Source organism: Bos javanicus, chromosome 10, assembly GCF_032452875.1.
Source record: "Bos javanicus breed banteng chromosome 10, ARS-OSU_banteng_1.0, whole genome shotgun sequence".
Taxonomy (NCBI): Eukaryota; Metazoa; Chordata; class Mammalia; order Artiodactyla; family Bovidae; genus Bos; species Bos javanicus.
Genome location: NC_083877.1, coordinates 32,058,201 through 32,076,479, shown reverse-complemented (window position 1 = coordinate 32,076,479; position 18,279 = coordinate 32,058,201). Strand labels below are relative to the sequence as shown.

The 18,279-nt window shown below is 40.6% G+C and overlaps 1 protein-coding gene across 6 annotated transcripts in view; it reads right to left on the bottom strand.

Annotated features, from left to right (window-relative positions):
• The window catches only part of CDIN1 (CDAN1 interacting nuclease 1), a 235,312-nt gene that overhangs the window by 55,278 nt on the left and 161,755 nt on the right, over positions 1-18,279 (bottom strand). The window contains exons 11-12 of one of the 6 annotated variants that reach the window (XM_061430699.1): positions 16,271-16,322; positions 9,006-15,312 (exon numbers count right to left, since the gene is read on the bottom strand). The exons of 4 other annotated variants lie outside the window; for them this stretch is intronic. In XM_061430699.1, coding sequence (XP_061286683.1) covers positions 16,292-16,322 — 31 coding nt within the window. In that variant the 3' untranslated portion in view covers positions 9,006-15,312; positions 16,271-16,291. Of the gene's footprint in view, positions 1-9,005; positions 16,323-18,279 lie in introns of those variants that run through there. One more of the 6 variants, XM_061430698.1, reaches the window with a different exon arrangement.

Genomic DNA, 18,279 nt, shown 5'->3' with positions numbered 1-18,279 from the left:
AAACTGAAATCTTCAAAGAAAAATCCTACTACACACAAAGGTGATCTATTCCTTGTGTGTGTGGATACATGCTCAGTTGTGTTCAACTCTTGGTGACCCCACTGACTGTATCCCACCAGGCTCTGTCCATGGGATTTCCCAGCAAGAATACTGGAATGGGTTGCCATTTCCTACTCCAGGGAATCTTCCCGACTCGGGGATCGAACCCATATCTCTTGGGTCTCCTGCATGGGCAGGTAGCTTCTTTACCATTGCGCCACCTGGGAAGACCGATCTATTCCATAGATGAAATGTACTGCTGCCTTTATGAGGATTTGAAGGGGAAGAAAAAGTGTTGCAAGTGCATAATATACATTAAATTGTAAAAAAATAGCCTAACTTGCACACGCATACACACCATGCAATCAGTTTTTATATAATTTGATCATGTCTTTCCTTATGTTATTAAAAATGACACTGAGGCACAGAGAGGCAAAGTGCCCCATTCAGTTCAGAAACTTGCTCTTCTACAATGTAGAGACTGTTCCTAATTAAAAAACCCCAGAAATTCAAGACAACCTAGCTGCTAAGATTATCAGTTCACTGTTCAACACTTCAGCTGCCTAGAACATCTTAAGGGTCCAGGCTTCCCAGGTGGTTCAGTGGTAAAGAATATATGCCTGCCCAGGCAGGAGATGTGGGTTAGATCTCTGCATCAGGGAAGATCCCCTGGAGAAGGAAACGGCAACCCACTCCTTTATTCTTGCCTGGAAAACAAAGGAACCTGGTGGGCTCCAGTCCATGGGTCACAAAGAGTTGGATATGACTGAGTATGCACACACATCTTAGGGTCAGAAGCTACTTCCAGCTTTGGAGGTGTGGGGTACAGTGGAAAGTTTTAATCCTCATGCACCAATTTTCTGGCTTGTTAAGAGCTTAGCATTATATTGCTTGATAAAATCAGAGGAAAAGGCGCTGCTAGAGATCTTTTAGCTCATTAGCAGTAGTTCAGTATTTTTTTTTTAAACTCAATTAAGTTTTGTTTTTTAACACTACTATAATTACACATGACTCACAATATATTTCTATCAGACAGCACTGCTTGGACTATTTCGATACTGAGTGTGATGGTTAATTTTATGTGTTGCCTTGACTCGTCCTCGTCACGAGGTGCCCAGATTAAACATTATTTCTGGATGTCTGTAAGAGTGTTTCTAGATGGAATCTGTATTTGAATTGGTGGACTCAGGAGCGTAGACTGCCTGCTCCAATGTGAGTGGGTATCAAATAATTGTTGATGTCCAAGAGCAAAAGGTAGAGGAATATTTTGTATCCAACTAGCAGCAAGTGAGTTTGCAGGGGCTCCACCCAGTGACTACCACTCATCCTGGGAGGCTTAACACCATCCTGGTGTCAGGGCTTCCACCATCATATTGTATGCCTAGATTTTTGTTTGTTTATTCTCCAACATTCCAGTGGCTACAACTCACACCAGCATTCCATTCCCGAGCCTCCATCCTCACCATTATCCCCTCCATGGAAGACAGAGCAGAGGTGTGAGGTGACCCGGCTCCGGTGGGTGAAAGTGAAGCGTAGGCGGAGTCCTGACCCTCTGAGTGCTGCATGGCCATTATGAAGTCACTGACCTGCAGGAAACTGCTACCATGGTTCACAAATTTATTGTCAGGTTCCAGCCTCTAGCTGTTCTCTGATTGTTCTAAATACTTGACAAACTGAAGCCTTTTCACTTTCCGTTGAAATTGCCTCATCTCCCTGTCACAGCGCCATGGGGGACTCCATTACTTTTCTGACTTCTTTCCCCTCCTGACAAGTCATTTAGCTGGCTTCTTGTGGTGAAGGCTGTCCATGTCAAATTAGCCGGGGCCCCTATTGTCCTTATTACCACTCGAAAAGCCATCATGAGTAATGCTACGGGGTCCCTCAGTTGTCATCATTTGTCAGAAAGAAAGGGAGTGTGGTTACATATAGCTGACAGGTAATTTCGGTGTCTACAATTACCCCAATTAGTCTTGTCATAAACAATTCGATAAATGCACACCAATACAAACAGATAAACACACCAAGGTCTCTCACTATTAATGCTGTGTAATGGGTAAATCAGTGATATGATGCTATATTTTATTTATTTATTTTTTAAACTATCCTCAGCTGTGAAGCTGGCGCTTGCTACCTGGTCAGCACAAATTGTACTATCTACTTTCATTAGCTCATCACCACAGGAAAATCTGAAAGGCTGTGACAAAATTCATTTAGAGAGAGAGGGAAAGAGCGGATTGTTGTAACACCTGCTTTAGGCAAGGCTACAACAAAGGTTTTCTTTTTGTCAGTTCTGGGCAACTATGGGCTTCAAAGTTGACTATTTTGTGTTAAAAGAGCAACATATGAAATATGATAGGAATAGAGAAATTATATCCATACTGAAATCAGAAACGTGATTTGAAAAAAATAAATATATAAAAGCCTGGTGCCAATGTACCACTCAGCAAAAAAAAAAGAAAAAAAGACTGTGGGCTGGCAGTTTCATACATAAGATGATTTCAGTTCTATCCAACTACTGATTCCCATTTTTTTTTTTTAAGCTGCACCTTAAATACAAAGCGAAATGCCATGTTTGCTGTCAAGCTATTTATCTGTTCCAGTATTCACATGGACTTGCTTAATGAAGGTATCAACAGTGTTCCTTGCTGGACTAGGCATAGAGGTGATTAAGACTCAGAGTAGAACACTACTCACTCACGGGCTCTCTGAACACCAGGGATGGAATCTGTTTTAACACAACACCTTCTAGGAGGATTCTCCAGTCAGACCCCGTACTCAGTCTCAAGTGTAACACCATGATGCTCACGCTTGTGATCCACAGAAATAGGTGCTCAAGACCCAAGATCTGTAGGGTCCCGTGCACCCTGTTTGCTGACCATAATCTTAAGTGATGGCTGAAAAACCCAACACAAGGAGATTGTTGGAGGAAATTGCTCCTGGCAACTATTTGTTCAAGCTCAAGATTTTTTTTTTTTTTTAAACCAACACTAAGAACCCACCAGAAAATAGGACAGGTCTCCCTAATGAGTAATCTATTTTAGCACAGTCTTGTCTAGGCATGACAGTTTACTGAGAGGCTTGAAAAACTCGTAATTACCAGTGTTACAGGGCAATTAATGTATATTACACTGCACTACTCATGGCAGCAACTGTCATTTTCTCAATAAAAATGAGTACTCTTCAGCTAAAGGTGACATTAATTGGGACTTTAATGACTATGCAGAGGAGCTGAAGCCAAATATGAACAAAACAGCGATTCAATGAGCGACTTCAGAAACGAGAAAATTGTACTAAAATGAGATTAATTGCTGTTTAGAAAAAGGAAAGAACCTAAAAAGCTATTAAATTGCAGGGTTTGGGTGCCCGGGTGATGGTTGTGATGTTAATCTTGCATTCTCACAGCAGGCAAATATTCACTAAATTCAGAGCCTTTTGACAGCAGGAAAAATCATGTATGCTTAACTTCAATCCATCAAAAATATATTTCAGCTTTTATCAGTGTTCTAAATACTTCTGCAATTTCAAAAATTACTGCTCCATTCCTTGGCTGTCATCATGCAAATGTGAACACTGTCAATATTGCTATGAAAAATTTCCCAGCTTCAAAAGGCCTACATCAGTGATAAAGAAAGAAAAACGTGAAGATTAGAATTGCAAAACACACACTACTAATATAACAGAAATCAAACAATAAGAATTTAATGTTTAAGTTGTGGAAACTGCTAAAATAGAAAATGATGGGGTGGTTTTTTTTTTTTCAGTAGATAAATCAAAGAAAAATAATTCTGAAATTCTTTTTAAAACTTGTAACTTGATGCTTAATTAATCATCACCAATAATTAGGACAGAATTTTGCAACTTGACTTCAGGTGCTGTAATTGTTAATACTTCTCTCTTGTTTCTAAAACCTTTATCCTTGCTTCTTGGTTCTTGAAAACAATTATATAATTGCTTTTCTTTATGGCCTTTTCAAATATCATGATGACTGTATACACAAAACACGGCACTTAAACTTTGACATGTAAGAGGGATAAAAAGATTTGATAACTCCAGAGTTACATACTCTGTAACTTGAATTCTTTTTTTTAAAAGAAAGGCCAGCAACTTACTAATTTTGTTAAAGCGGGAGTTTTCAAAACAGTTATATTTGGCCAGAAACGTAGTTATTTGCTGCCCCAATAAAAAAGATTAGGCCTCATTTTAGAATACTGTGCACTTTCTTACTGCATAAGCAATTCTGTTTGTTCTGCATTTTAATATTTAAAGAGTCTTCTCATCTACAGTTTAGGTCAGGGCTCGAGACGCATTAACACACTCAAGAACCACATCCACTAAATGACAGGGGGAGGTGAAATAGTGTACTTTCCATCTTTAAATCAATGGTAAACCCTGTCTCTTCTAAAAATCCAGAAATACAAATCACCTGACCTCCATTATGAAGACTGGTTATTGGCCACTTGTCTGCCAGACTATACTTATAAGGCCACTGGGGGACAGGAGAGGGGAGTGGGGAGAGAAACACACGCATATCCACGTGCTCGGAGAAGGGATGTTCTACTTTTAATCTTCCAGCTGTTTCATTCACTAAAAGTGCTCTTTCTCGAGTTCTCAGTCTGAGCTTGAGCATAATCATCTTTGTAAAACAAGTTGCTTCCCAGGTCCTGCATTTCCTAATTCTACCTGCTCCTCCTCTTCCTCCAATTTTCCCTCCTCTTGTATCTAGACTTTTATGTTAACGGCGCAATTCTTCCTCAAGAGTTGAACAAATGTCCTTTTTAGTCCTTTTTTGGGGGGTGAAAAGGGGCCTTTGTTATTCATTGTGCCATTTCAAAAACTAAGCTTCTCTCCTACCTCAAAAACAGCTTTATTTTAAGGACAAAAAATTCACCAGGCTCCCCCTAAAAGTCTTTTCAGGCCGAGTTCTAAGAGAAGACAGGTGCCTTTGGCTAAATTATCTCTACTGACAAACCATTCACATAAATTTGCTTTTTAAAAAACAACTACATGTCAATAGTTTGATTCCATTTTGTCTATGCAAATACCATTGATAAAAATTTCAATGGAAGTTCTCAGGGAGTGGAAGAGTTCCAAACTAGGTATTGAAACGGGACTCAGGAATAGGATACTAATTCACCAAACTTGCCAAGAATGATCTAACCCAGGAGCCATACAAAGGCAATTGCGAACCATGTACATGATCCCAGATAATCCCTTATACTGTATCTCTCCTCGGATCTCATCTCCATTCTGTAGTTGACTGCATGAGGCTCCATTTGGGGCCGCAGGTTTTCTACTTGCAAAAAAAAAAAAAAAAAAAACACCCAAAAACAAAAACAGGAGCAACTTTGTCATGCTAAATTTGCTGCATGAGAACTCAGTGCTGAGCACTTGGCAGACACACCAGCTCCAATGTTGTGGAGCTGGTGTTAACCAGGAATGTTAACGATTGGAATAGACCTTTAAGGGAGTTCCTAAAATGAATTTATTTGATATTTATTTGATTTGTTGTTCAGTTGCTGAAATTCTTTACCCCTCACAGTGGCCCCATTGGTGCTGTGAGAAAAGGTGATCACACTGAATCCATGTGAAAGGCTTGTACGAAAAAGCAGGCATCACTGTTCTCCACTGAGGTTGAAATTTCATTTTTAACCTCATTATTATTTTGCACCAACATCATAAGTCTTTCTTCCAAACTACTATTTGGTGGGTTTTCTTATTCAAGACTCCTCCTAAGACTGAAACGTAACACAATGGGCATCAGTCTCACAATTGACAGACCATGTTTAAGCCGGGAATAGTGACAAGTTACAGGGACTCTTTTTTAAAAAAATAAAAATAAATCCCAGGAGATTAGTAAGATGCATTTTTAGATACATACCCTAAGAACATTATAAACTCAGTGAGAAGCCAAACTGGAATATCTCAAGTTTGGAAGATGAACAATATTTTGATGTGCCAAGGCTAATATATTATATGTTTCGAGTCTTACTATTAAGACCTGTAGCAACTGTTTTAAGAGATGAGTAGAAATGAAACAAATGGTAAATGTTTATTCAGTCATACAGTTCTGAAAGAAAACAACTGTTAATTTGCATTCGATTGGGATCACTTAGCAGACTGCTTTTTAAGAGCTATCACCTCTTAGCAGCCCATAAAAGAGGAAGCTTTTATTCGCTCCCCTACTACCTGCTCTGACTATATGACATTTAATTTAAATTTATTTTCTATTCACCATGAATATCCAACAAATCAAAAATCATTTTGACATAAGTACTGTTCTTTGTTGGTTAGTCTGTAGTAGAGAAAGCGGCAGGCTAATCACCTGTGGGTCAGTGCAGAGATGCAGTCTCGTGGACTCTATCTTCCAATGTGGAAAATTCTAGCATGACCAACTGAGGTACCTTCTGAGTCATCAGATAAATTACATTTATATCACTTCAGTGCAGTCAGAAGTTATGCTGCATAAATAAAAGTCTAATGACCTATCTATGTGGGTGATAGAATGTAAGCCAGCTAAATGAGAGGAAATCTTATTGTGGAGAGTAATAGTCTCTGATTCCTTTGTTAATTAACTGTCCCCCTCTCTTAAATAAGATGAGGAAGAAAGAAAAAAGGGTATTTAGTTGGGCTTCTGGGGGGCAAGGGGAAGGGCTATGTAACTAAAGAGAGGTCTGTACAGCCTTTTTTGCCCTCTAGCAATTCCAGAAGGAGTTTCCTGGGGCATCCCCTCGCTCGACTTCTCAGGAATTTATGAGACTTTAGAAAAGCTGACTCCAGCAGGAAGTCTGTTATGGAGAGCTTTCCTGGAAGGCAAGACCAATTAACCCTGACTAAAAGAGAAAAAAAAAAAAAAAAAAATCTTGAGTAAAGGGGATGAGGGGACCAAGAAAAAAGGCTCGAAGTGAGAAGCAGGACTAAGAAGGTCTATGCAGCTGTGCACCAGTGATAGGGAAGACGACATTGCGGGGTGGGGTGGGTGGGGTGGCTGTCAGGACGGGGAAAGTTAGAGCAGGGAGGAAAGGAAGAGGTCACTGGATCACTGCTTCTTCATCAGGGTCCGCTTGGCTTGAAGGAGTCTTTGTTCCCTGAGTCAGCAAAGGGATGGGGACTAAGAATTGCACTCAACTTCAGAACCTAGATCTCGAGCAAACCAGGGCACTCTACTCCCAAAGCGAGCACTGCATGAGAAGATGGCCCCAGAACAGAAACATTCTGGGAATCACCCAGTTCACCCAACCCAGATGAAAGGGAGAGTGACTCACTGCAGAGCATAAGCTTCCAACTGCAATTTAAGCCAAAATGTGGTGGCAAAAAGCCACTGAACCAGTGCTTTCCAGTATACTCACACTTCTCTTTCCGAAGGCGCTACTACAGTTGGACACTCAGATTCAGAGCTTCAGGAACTAATTCTAAGTTTACTTTTCCTCAAGATTTCCAACTCTGAGCCTCAACTTTTTCTATTGCTTGATTCTGTTTCTGTTCTATCTCTAGCTGGGGAATACTCATTTCACTGCCTGCTTCAGTTCAGTTCAGTTCAGTTGCTCAGTCATGTTTGACTCTTTGGGACCCCATGGACTGCAGCACGCCAGGCCTTCCTGTTCATCACTAACTCCTGGAGTTTACTCAAACTCATGTCCATTGAGTCGGTGATGCCATCCAGCCATCTCATCCTCTGTCGTCCCCTTCTCCTCCTGTCCTCAATCTTTCCCAGCATCAGGGTCTTTTCAAATGAGTCAACTCTTCGCATGAGGTGGCCAAAGTACTGGAGTTTCAGCTTTAGCATCATTCCTTCCAAAGAAATCCCAGGGCTGATCTCCTTCAGAATGGACTGGTTGGATCTCCTTGCAGTCCAAGGGACTCTCAAGAGTCTTCTCCAACATCACAGTTCAAAAGCATCAATTCTTCGGCGCTCAGCTTTCTTAGCAATGCTGAAAAGGTCATATAAGACAAGAGGGCTGAGATGAGAGGATCTTTCTCCTGTACTCTCAAGCTGGAATAGGAATCCTTTCTTTTTCATCCTGGGCCTCATCTTAGGATGTCAAATTTCACTGTAACTCTGGGTGAGGGGAAACCATTCTTTTTATTCACAATTTTGTACACGCATTCAATGTCTACTGACACTAACCACTACACACAACTACAACGAAAAGGGCTGGGCAGTCAAACTAACTTTAGAACTCTTCATCTAGGTGGCACCAAGCACTAGCAAAACAGCATCTTTTTCAGGAATACAAAGCATTCCTTGATGTTTTGATGAACTGAATCTCATCTCAATTTCATGTCTGCCCATTTAAAAATCTATTAAAGCCATGTATATGCTTCTATCGATAAAAATGGAAGGAATGAAGGTCTTGGTAAAAGCAAATACAAAGAAAGCTTGGTTAAATAGTCAAAATATTCATTCTGTGGCTATTGATTTAAGGTTTAAAATAAGTAAATCAGTTAGAATGGGTTTCCCTCATCTAGCACCATTACATGAGTTTTAGAGATTTATTTATTTTAAAGTCATGGGACAGATACATAAAACATAAAAATGGACGGATCTGGCATTTTATATTAGCAAAAAGTCAAATGCTTTTTCTTGTTCTATCTATGATATATATTTTTAACTTTTGAGTTGTCCACTCAACCACCCCACAGCTCCAGCTCCTGGTGTCCACAGTTTTTCCTAATTAGTCTAGTAGGAGCTCATCTCACTTGTCAGCAGCTGAGTTATCAGGCTGGGCCTTTTCTACAATATAGCTGTTTATTTTTTAAGAGTTTTAGAACTGGTAATTCAGGAAATTAAAATGGGAAGATGTGTTTGAATTGGCTAAACAGCTAACATTCTTAAAACTGTCCTTACTTGGAATGAGGACATCTGGTGAGAATCTGCCTCCCTTTTCTGCAGACTCGTTTTCTGAGTCGCAGTCAGTGCCTCAGTGCCCCTGATGTCCCCCCACCCCCCACGCCCCTGCAACCCTGCACAGACTTGGAGCTCCTTGAGGGGAGGCCCCTCATTCAGCCTCGGATGCCTGGTACCTGGCACATGCCTGGTACGTGGTCAACAGAACAGTTCTGTTGACTAATAAGCAAAGCAATCCTAGCTCTGACACTAATGAATTAGTCTTGGACAAGTCACTTTAGCTTTCTGAGCCTTTGCTTCCTTATCCGTTAAAATGCTTTGTTTCCTAAAGGCTCAAAAAAAAAAAAAAAAAAAGAATGTGGAAGTGCTGAATAAATGTACAAGATTCCTACAGCTGTTGTTAATAATTACCATTTGGATTTATACACCATTCAATGGGAGAAACAAGAGCCAGTCTTATGGTCTCCACAGTTTTACCATAAGGAGCTTATAAAGCTCTAGTTTCCTTAGAATTGTAAGATGTGAGGCCACACCCACCCAGTTTGCTTGTTTTGTTTTCTATCCCTATCTCCTGCATGCTCCCTCATCCCACCTCACCCCAACCCCAGCTCCAAATCAACACACAGATCTCTTCTAGGTTCTGGATTCTGCTCAGAAATAAGTGACATTGCTTAGATGACTGTTTGGGAGTTTTTACATGCACGCACTTTCCTTATGATAACACAGTGCTTCTGCAGAATGCACCCTGGCTCTGCTGAAAGTCTGGATTCTGCTAAGGCGACCAAAAAGGCAAGTGGGACCTAATCAGTACCACGTTCCCGTCTCTCTCACACCAAGGCTCCTTATTTACCAAACCCCCAGTCCTTCATATCACATGTCCTCCTCTGCTCAGCTGCCCAGTGAAAGGAACAGGAATAGAAGAAAATTAGCATGAAGAAAGAATACTTGCATATATATATATATATTGGATGCACATGTGCTCAGTCATGTCTAACTTTTTGTGACTCTACGGACCGTAGTGTGCCAGGCTCCTCTGTCCATGAGATTTTCCTGGTAAGAATACTGGAGCGGGTTGCTCCTTCCTTCTTCAGGATATCTTCCTCACCCAGAGATTGAATCTGCATCTTTTGCATTGGCAGGCAGATTCTTTACCACTGAGCCATGGGGGAAGCCCTATATATTGGATATATACATATATATTGGATATATATATACATATAAATAGATAAATACACATACCACCTTTCCGGGGTTGGCTGAGAGCCACTAAGCTGTATCTAACAAAACACACTTGACCTACCTTTAAAAAAGCAGACACACTAAAACATACCAAGAACCACTGTTCAAGTACTGATGTTATCGTTCCCCCATTCCTTGTGTTCAAACACTAGTAACAGAGACTTACCTGATTTCAGACTGAATGGTGCCAGAGACTTCATAAGAGAGCATTTATCTAGTGTAGAATGAATAATTTCCATAGACAGCTGAATTACTTGAGAATCTACACAAGTAACTGAAACTTCAGAAACCCTGGCGCACTTAAATGCTCCATGAGCCTCACACCCCACCATGCACTCGAAGAAGAAAGGCACTGCAGGTGAATCCAGGGCAGGGAATTATTTTTTAAATCAGCAGAACAACACAAATACATTGCTTGCTTTTTGTCATCTGGTTTGTCTTAATCATGAACTAAAAATTCATTTACAGTGCTGTATACAAATGCCATGTTTACAGCAGGATCGTACGCTGCTTGCTTGAAATCGTATACATTAAAATTAAGAACAGAAATCCAAGTTAATGGTCAAAGACAACCAATAACAAAACCACTAAATTCCAGTTGTCAAACATCATTGAATATGTATGTTTCTGTTTTTTTTTTTTTTTTTAAGAGTAATTATTAAAACTAAAGCGATATGAGTGAGTGTTTATGACTTCCTATTGAAAAGCCCAAATTACAGAGCATTCATTCCAGGTTGAAGAAAATCACGTGGCCATCCCTGTGCAATGGCCTAATGACTTTATATCCTCTTGTCAAACCTCAGCAGTTTTATTTGTAGTGATACATGCCGGAGAAGGTTGGAGGTTAAAGTTGATAGGAGGGGCAACAGGAAAATCAACCAACTCCTTTCAGGAGATTACAACCTTTAACATATTTGGGTCTGTCGGCAGTTTCTGCAAACTTTACAAGTCTGTGATTGGTGGTGTTTTTTAAAAACTGATCCTCAAATCAGAGGTCAGATGAACCTAGTAAATGTCCTTTCACTTTGAAATAATCCCAAGTGGTTAATGTACTCCCCAGTTTATAGCTCTTGGATTTTTTCCCCTGTGCCTGTAATCTAAAGTTAAAAAAAAAGAAACCCAACTCTTTATTTTTCAAGTATCTGAGATCTTGGAAAAGTGAAATTACTAACCCCCAATACATGATATGGCTCCAAAAACAAGGAAGCATCTGTTGGAAGAATAAATAAATACAAGAAAGAAGAAAACAGAAAAAAGAAAAAAAAAGTCCCCCTGCGGGAGACAAACTTTGTTTGGGCTCCTGGGCAAGGAGATGTTTTATTAGTGCACTGGCGCTGTCCTTCAAGAAGTGTTTAGATTCTCTGTAGCCTCACGCTGAACAGAGGGGGATATCTTAAGCACTGGCATCAGAAACTAAGACCCAAGCAAAAACATATCCTTGCAGCATCTACTCTCCTTGACTTGGCGTACACTGGTTCCCTTAAAGGTAGACCCAGTACTCAGTACTGCTAGTTTCCTTTAACTAAATGTGACTTTTGCGCCAGTCACTATATACATGTGCGCTCACTAAATTCTCATAAGAATCAAACTGGGCTCATTTTACAGATGTGCAAAAAAAGAGGAGAGAAAACAATCTGCCCAAGGCCACACTGAGAATTAAACTCTGCTCTTCCTTCTCTCGTACCTGAACTCTTTCTACTCATCTATACTGCTTCTTTACAGGGCTTCCCAGGTGGCTCAGTGGTAAAGAATCTGCTGCCAATGTAGGAGATGCGGGTTTGAGTCCTGGGGTGGGAAGATCCCCTAAGGAGGAAATGACAACCCACTCCAGTATTCTTGCCTGGGAAACCCCATGGACAAAGGAGTCTGGTGGGCTACAGAGGAGCCTGGAGGGTTACAGTCCACAGGATCACAAAAGAGCTGGATACAACTTAGCGACTGAACAACAACATATTGGTTCTTAGCTCGTAGCCGATAATGTAAATAATTTCTAGACTGTCCCCCTATTTAAAATTTTTAATCATCACTAGTTGATTTTAATGCACAGTGAGTACTATGCAGCATGCAAGAGAAAAGAAAGACAGCATGACACAACCTCAGGTCCTGGGGCAGCACATGGCTGGAGTTGGGGGTCTAGACTGGCTACTAATTGTTAAGAAAAATGTTTTAGGACTTCAAGAGTTCTCTATGTCAAGGTGATTGATAGCAGTTATATAATTACTAAACACTTGTGACATTAAAACTTGTGACATCCCTACATAAATCCCATGCCTTTTTAAAAAAATTTGCCCAACTCATAGATTACAGAATTTGATGCTGGGTGACCACCTCATTGGATCTCAGTTTCTTCATTTGTAAAATGTGATGTTTATCCACAGGAGGTGTTGGCTAGCTGTAAGAAGTTTAAGTGTGAATTTTTTCTGTTTTTAATCCACCTGCTTAATTCTAGTGATTGAGCTCAAAGTTTTTCAAAGAAATAAGAGACACCTACACTTATGAATGAAATGAAGAGGAAAAACACAACTTTAAGAAAGGTTTACTTTTAAAAAAGCAACAGGAGCGAATGAAAATCCTGGGCCAACTCAAAGTCATGCAGTGCTGCCTCTTTTTTTTTTGGGAATCCTTGTAATGGCACATAAATGCTTTAAAAGTAAATTGATCTAGGAATGACCCGAAAGGCAAACCATTTTCTCATGTAGAAGGGTATGTCACAAGTGTTATGGGAAGCATCACCTTGTATTTAGAGACTTTAACAAATGTTTTCCAAACACTGCCACTCACTGTTTGAAGGTGAGGAAACACATGCTGGTTGAAACACTGTTTTAAAAAAATGCACTAACGACTGAGAAATTGCCAACCTGAAAATGCTTTTGTTATTTAAAAGTACATTCCATAAAGATATTTGATAAAAGATGTTCCAATTTTAGCAGTAACTTGGTCTCCTATACGTATCATATAGATAACAGATCCTTTTGCTGGTTTGTATTTGTTTGCTTCCATTTGACATAGATAAAGTGTTAAGGGAAAGAATACAGGACAGCAGAACTCAGAAGCCCTTGGTTCAAGTCTCACTGGAAATAAACTGGACACTCAAAAGGGCAAGTGGTTTAAATGCTACTCAATACTCTTGAGTTTACCTGCATCTGTTACAAACACTGTACTTTTCAACTCAAATTTCACAGTGAAAGACGGGACAACACAAGTCCCTAATATCCAAATCTGTTTTGTTTTCCCCATCTTGACTGAACTGCCTTTATTCTTTTCCATTTTCACACTTCTTTTCCATTTCACACTTTTGAACTTCAGCAAGAACCTCCCATTTGGTCTCCCTTCCCCAGTCTTTCTTATATTTCCACAGCCAAAACAAACAAGCAAAACCTCCCATAAACCAAACACCTCTAACTGGTCTTCCACAATGGGGCTTAACAATATTTCTAAATAACAAATCTAATTGTGTCAGCAACTTGCTATAAAAAACCTATCTGTACTGCCCCAGAGACAATGTTTGAAGTCTATGGCATCATACAAGGTTTTAATCTGGATCCTGATTGCTGTGCTCTAATCATACTAAAAGCTGTTGGCAGCTTCCATTCTTCCAAGCCTCTGCACATGCTGTCCCTTCTGTTCAAAACACTGTTCCCCATTCATCTTCCCCTCTAATCTAAGATGGGGTGTGTAGGAATTAGCCTTCTGTATTTTCATCATATACTCCAGGCACATCTCAATCTTAGTCATTTCATGCTGTAATTGCTGGTTTACTTGCCACAATTGCTGTTTACTGGTCTGCATCCCCCATTAGAATCAGCTCACTGAGAGCAGGAATTGTATTTGGGGGGAATCTCTGTATTCAGAGGCCTAGGAGAGTGCTTGGTTTATGGCTGGCCCTTAGCAGATTCTGACCAATAATTATCTGAGTGATAGAATACAGTGAATGAAAGGCTAAAGCTCTACTTTAAAGATATGTCTAGTAGGAAATTATGTGACAGGCAAATCTCATGCCTCTCATTTTAATTTCCAAATATTTACATGATCTTAATCTTTAAGCACATTTTTAGTTTGTGAATACCATATCACAGAATGGGTACATAATGGAAAACAATGACAAATTGACCCATCTTCTATAGGGCCCTACCCCTGATCTGGTAAAGAATAAATAACTTAATGTAAATATTTTGGTGATGAAAGTGAATCACTGCTTGTATTTTACAAATACTGGGAAAACTGCAATTTTTTTTCCATTTAGTTTTATTAGAATGCATAACTCTTTGATGCTTACATTGCATGTATGTGCTGACTGGGTTGTCACTGAGGCCCATCTGTCATAACCTGGTCATATATACATTCTGAAGTACACAGACAATAAGAACACAACCACTTATCCACTGTTTCTGCTTATCCACCCTTACTGGCTTACCGATGTTATACAAAAGCAGTGGGAAATGATATTATAGGTGCTCAGCTATTTTGAGGAAGTAGGAAGCTAGACTGGAGAAGAAGGTAATGGCACCCCACTCCAGTACTCTTGCCTGGAAAATCCCATGGATGGAGGAACCTGGTAGGCTGCAGTCCATGGGGTCGCTAAGAGTCGGACACGACTGAGTGACTTCACTTTCACTTTTTACTTTCATGCATTGGAGGAGGAAATGGCAACCCACTCCAGTGTTCTTTCCTGGAGAATCCCATGGACAGAGGAGCCTGGTGGGCTGCCGTCTATGGGGTCGCACAGAGTCGGACACGACTGAAGTGACTGAGCAGCAGCAGCAGCAGCCGCAGGAAGCTAGATACTGTAGCATTCATATCAATAGCCATATACCATAAAAACTTCACACTACAGCCAAAACATTCAATGCTTCTGATCTCACATAGGCTAAACAGAGTTATACAGAAAATAGCAGTACATTTGAAGGCCAATCTCAAAGTTACAGTCTCGAGTTTGAAGGACTCAGACGCAGAGGGATCTAATTCAATTCAAGCATTTATTGAGACATATCGATGCTTTCAAACTGTGGGGCTGGAGAAGGCTCTTGAGAGTCCTTTGGTCTGCAAGGAGTTCAAATCACAGTCAATCCTAAAGGAAATGAATTCTGAATTTTCTTTGGAAGGACTGATGCTGAAGCTCGTGCTCCAGTACTTTGGCCGCCTGATGCCAAGGGCTGACTCATTGGAAAAGCCTCTGATGCTGGGAGAGACTGAAGGCAAAAGGAGCAGGGGGCAGCAGAGGATGAGATGGTTAGATAGCATCACCAATTCAATGAACATGAATTTGAGCAAACTCCAGGAGCTAGTGGAGGAGAGAGGAGCCTGGTGTGTCCATGGGGTTGCAAAATGTTGGACACAATTAGTGACTGAACAACAACATTTAACCACAGCTGGTTGGAAAGACCTTCATGGATCATATGTTCATGACTTAAAAAGAATGCATTTATTCATTTACTGTCTTTCCCATGATAATATGAACTCCCTAAGGATGGGACCCTTAGGTGTCTTGTCCATTGTTACATTCCTGGTACTCCAATTAGACAAGGCAAAGGAGGAATTTTTATTTAACCAGATCATCCGGAGCCACCCTAGGGAGGCTAGGCTCCCTCTCACCCCGAGGGAGACCTAGACTCCAGGATGCATTGAGGAACAGAGATTCAGATACAATAAGGTTCATGAAGAGAATGCTAGCATGGCTGGCTGACATTTGCTCTCCTGGAAAGAAAGCAGAATAACCCAGACCAATGTGTATGGACAGAGCTTGGGAGAGGTACATGGCAGCGGTTTTGTCTCCAGCAAAGCAGGCATTGCTCTGAAAAGCCTGCAGAGAAAGCGGGCCTTTTTTTGTTGTAGTTGTTAGATTCCTCACTGCAAAACTTCTTTTTACAAGTATCAGATTAGAGTGACAAACACTTTGATTTTTCCCATTAAATAGAAGGATACAAAAATGTTTCCAATGATCCTACTGTCAATCATCTGGTGATGGACTTCATGAAGTTCCCAGTAAATTCAGGAAAATAGAACATCAAAGTTTGCCAAGACTTAAAAAAAAGGTGGGGGGAGAGATTTCTTTAGAATGAAAAACAAGACATTTAAGGCCATGGGTTCATATACTGTCTCGTGGTTTCTCTTAGGCCTGGGGCGACTGAGGGTGCATATAATGCTCACCTCATAAACAGGCCTCAAGCTTCAGAGGGGACAGGAATCCTGACAGCAGCATCTAGAGATGGAGGGGCAGAGATGTCAGCGATGTTCTGACAGCGGCATCTGATTATATTCAAGCATAAAAGCTGTACAGTTGGAACCTAATACCAGTGAAGAACTCTGGAGAACACAGAATATCTTTAGGTGTTTAGTCCCCGTAGCAGGTTACACACCGGCTCAGCCCCTTCCTCTACAACCTTACTAAGATAGTTCCTGGATTCTCCTGTTTTAACTTGCTTTAAACTTATCACCTAGCCCCATCTTAGTCCAAGGCATTATTGTTTAACATTAATAACAATAATTGTTAAGATATACTGAGTGATTAATATATACAATGCACTTATTTCTCACAGCATCCCTAGAAAGTGCATTTTTGTTGTTTGTTTAGTCACTAAGTCGTGTCTGACTCTTTGTGACCTCATGGACTATACCTCACCAAGCTCCTCTGTCTATGGGATTCTCCAGGCAAGAATAGTGGAGTGGGTTGCCATGCCCTCCTCCAGGGGATCTTCCCGACCCAGGAACTGAACCCGCAACTCTTACGCCTCCTGCATTGGCAGATGGGTTCTTTACATTATCTTCGTTTTGAGATGAGGAAACGGAAGTTCAGAGAAGCTAAGGGACTGGCCCATGCTTTCATAGCTAAGAAGTGGCAGAGCCAGGCTGCCAAGGTGTTACCCTGGCTCTAGGGTCTACCCTTTTCTTAAACACATCACTTTACTGTCTCTTCTTTTTAAGTGAACTCACAATAGACTGTAATTCTCACGGTTTCTTTCTTTCTGACCTATCCCTACATCACTCCCCACATGATCTTTTAAAAAATGCTGTTTTCCTGATTAAAATATGGGAGGCAAGGCTCCTCAACGCCCATACGATTTCTCCAAATTCCCTTCATGACTTGGCTCCCACGTCTCCAGTCTCAGGTACTTACAATTCCCTCAATTCACTGTGTGTTTTCATGCTTTGGCATCTTTGCAACATACAACTGGGTCAGTCACCGAGAAAATTTCTGTGCTTTACTTGTGACTTTTCCACTCATTCTGGCCTGAGTGATGGTTCTATTCTGGCCAGAATCTCCACTGCAAATTCCGTTTTCCATTTCTGTTCACTGTACCAGACTGTGAGCTCCCTGAGGTTAGAGGCAGCTATGCTTATCTTTAAAGCCTACCTGAATACCTAGCCCATGGTATATGTTAAATGAATAAACAAATGAATATGTGAGAGAGGGAACTTCAGCTATCTGCTTTGAAAGAAAGAAAAGTTTTGAAAGACAACTAGCCTCCATTTGGGAATATTTGTCTCACTTAGCTAAACAATAGAAAGGCTCCAGAAGGTCTCAACCCAAGCACCTTGGGGTTTTGGACATCTACAAAAGTGTGGAGAAAATTGTGAGCAAGCAGTGTAGAAAATAAAGCTGATTTGAAATATTTTATATCATCAATGTTGAATTCAAGATCCTGTTTTATTTCTGCCTTCTTTCTTTGGCCATTAAAATCTAAAACTGTACTGATTTTTTGTTTCATTGTAATTAAGAAGCACTAAAACAAGATAACCGAAAATGAGACACACAAACAGAACTCTTTTGCATAAGCTTAGATATTCTAAGAATAGTTATGCATTGCTGCTGCTAAGTCGCTTCAGTCGTGTCCGACTCTGTGCGACCCCATAGACGGCAGCCCACCAGGCTCCCCCGTCCCTGGGATTCTCCAGGCAAGAACACTGGAGTGGGTTGCCATTTCCTTCTCCAATGCATGAATGTGACAAGTGAAAGTGAAGTCACTTAGTCATGTCTGACTCTTTGCGACCTCATGGACTGCAGCCTACCAGGGTCCTCAGTCCATGGGATTTTCCAGGCAAGAGTACTGGAGTGGGGTGCCATTGCCTTCTCTGATTTATGCATTAGAACATGGTTTAATGTTAATAGTAGTAAGCTTTCACATCTCATTTTAAATCATATTATTCAGTTCATACTG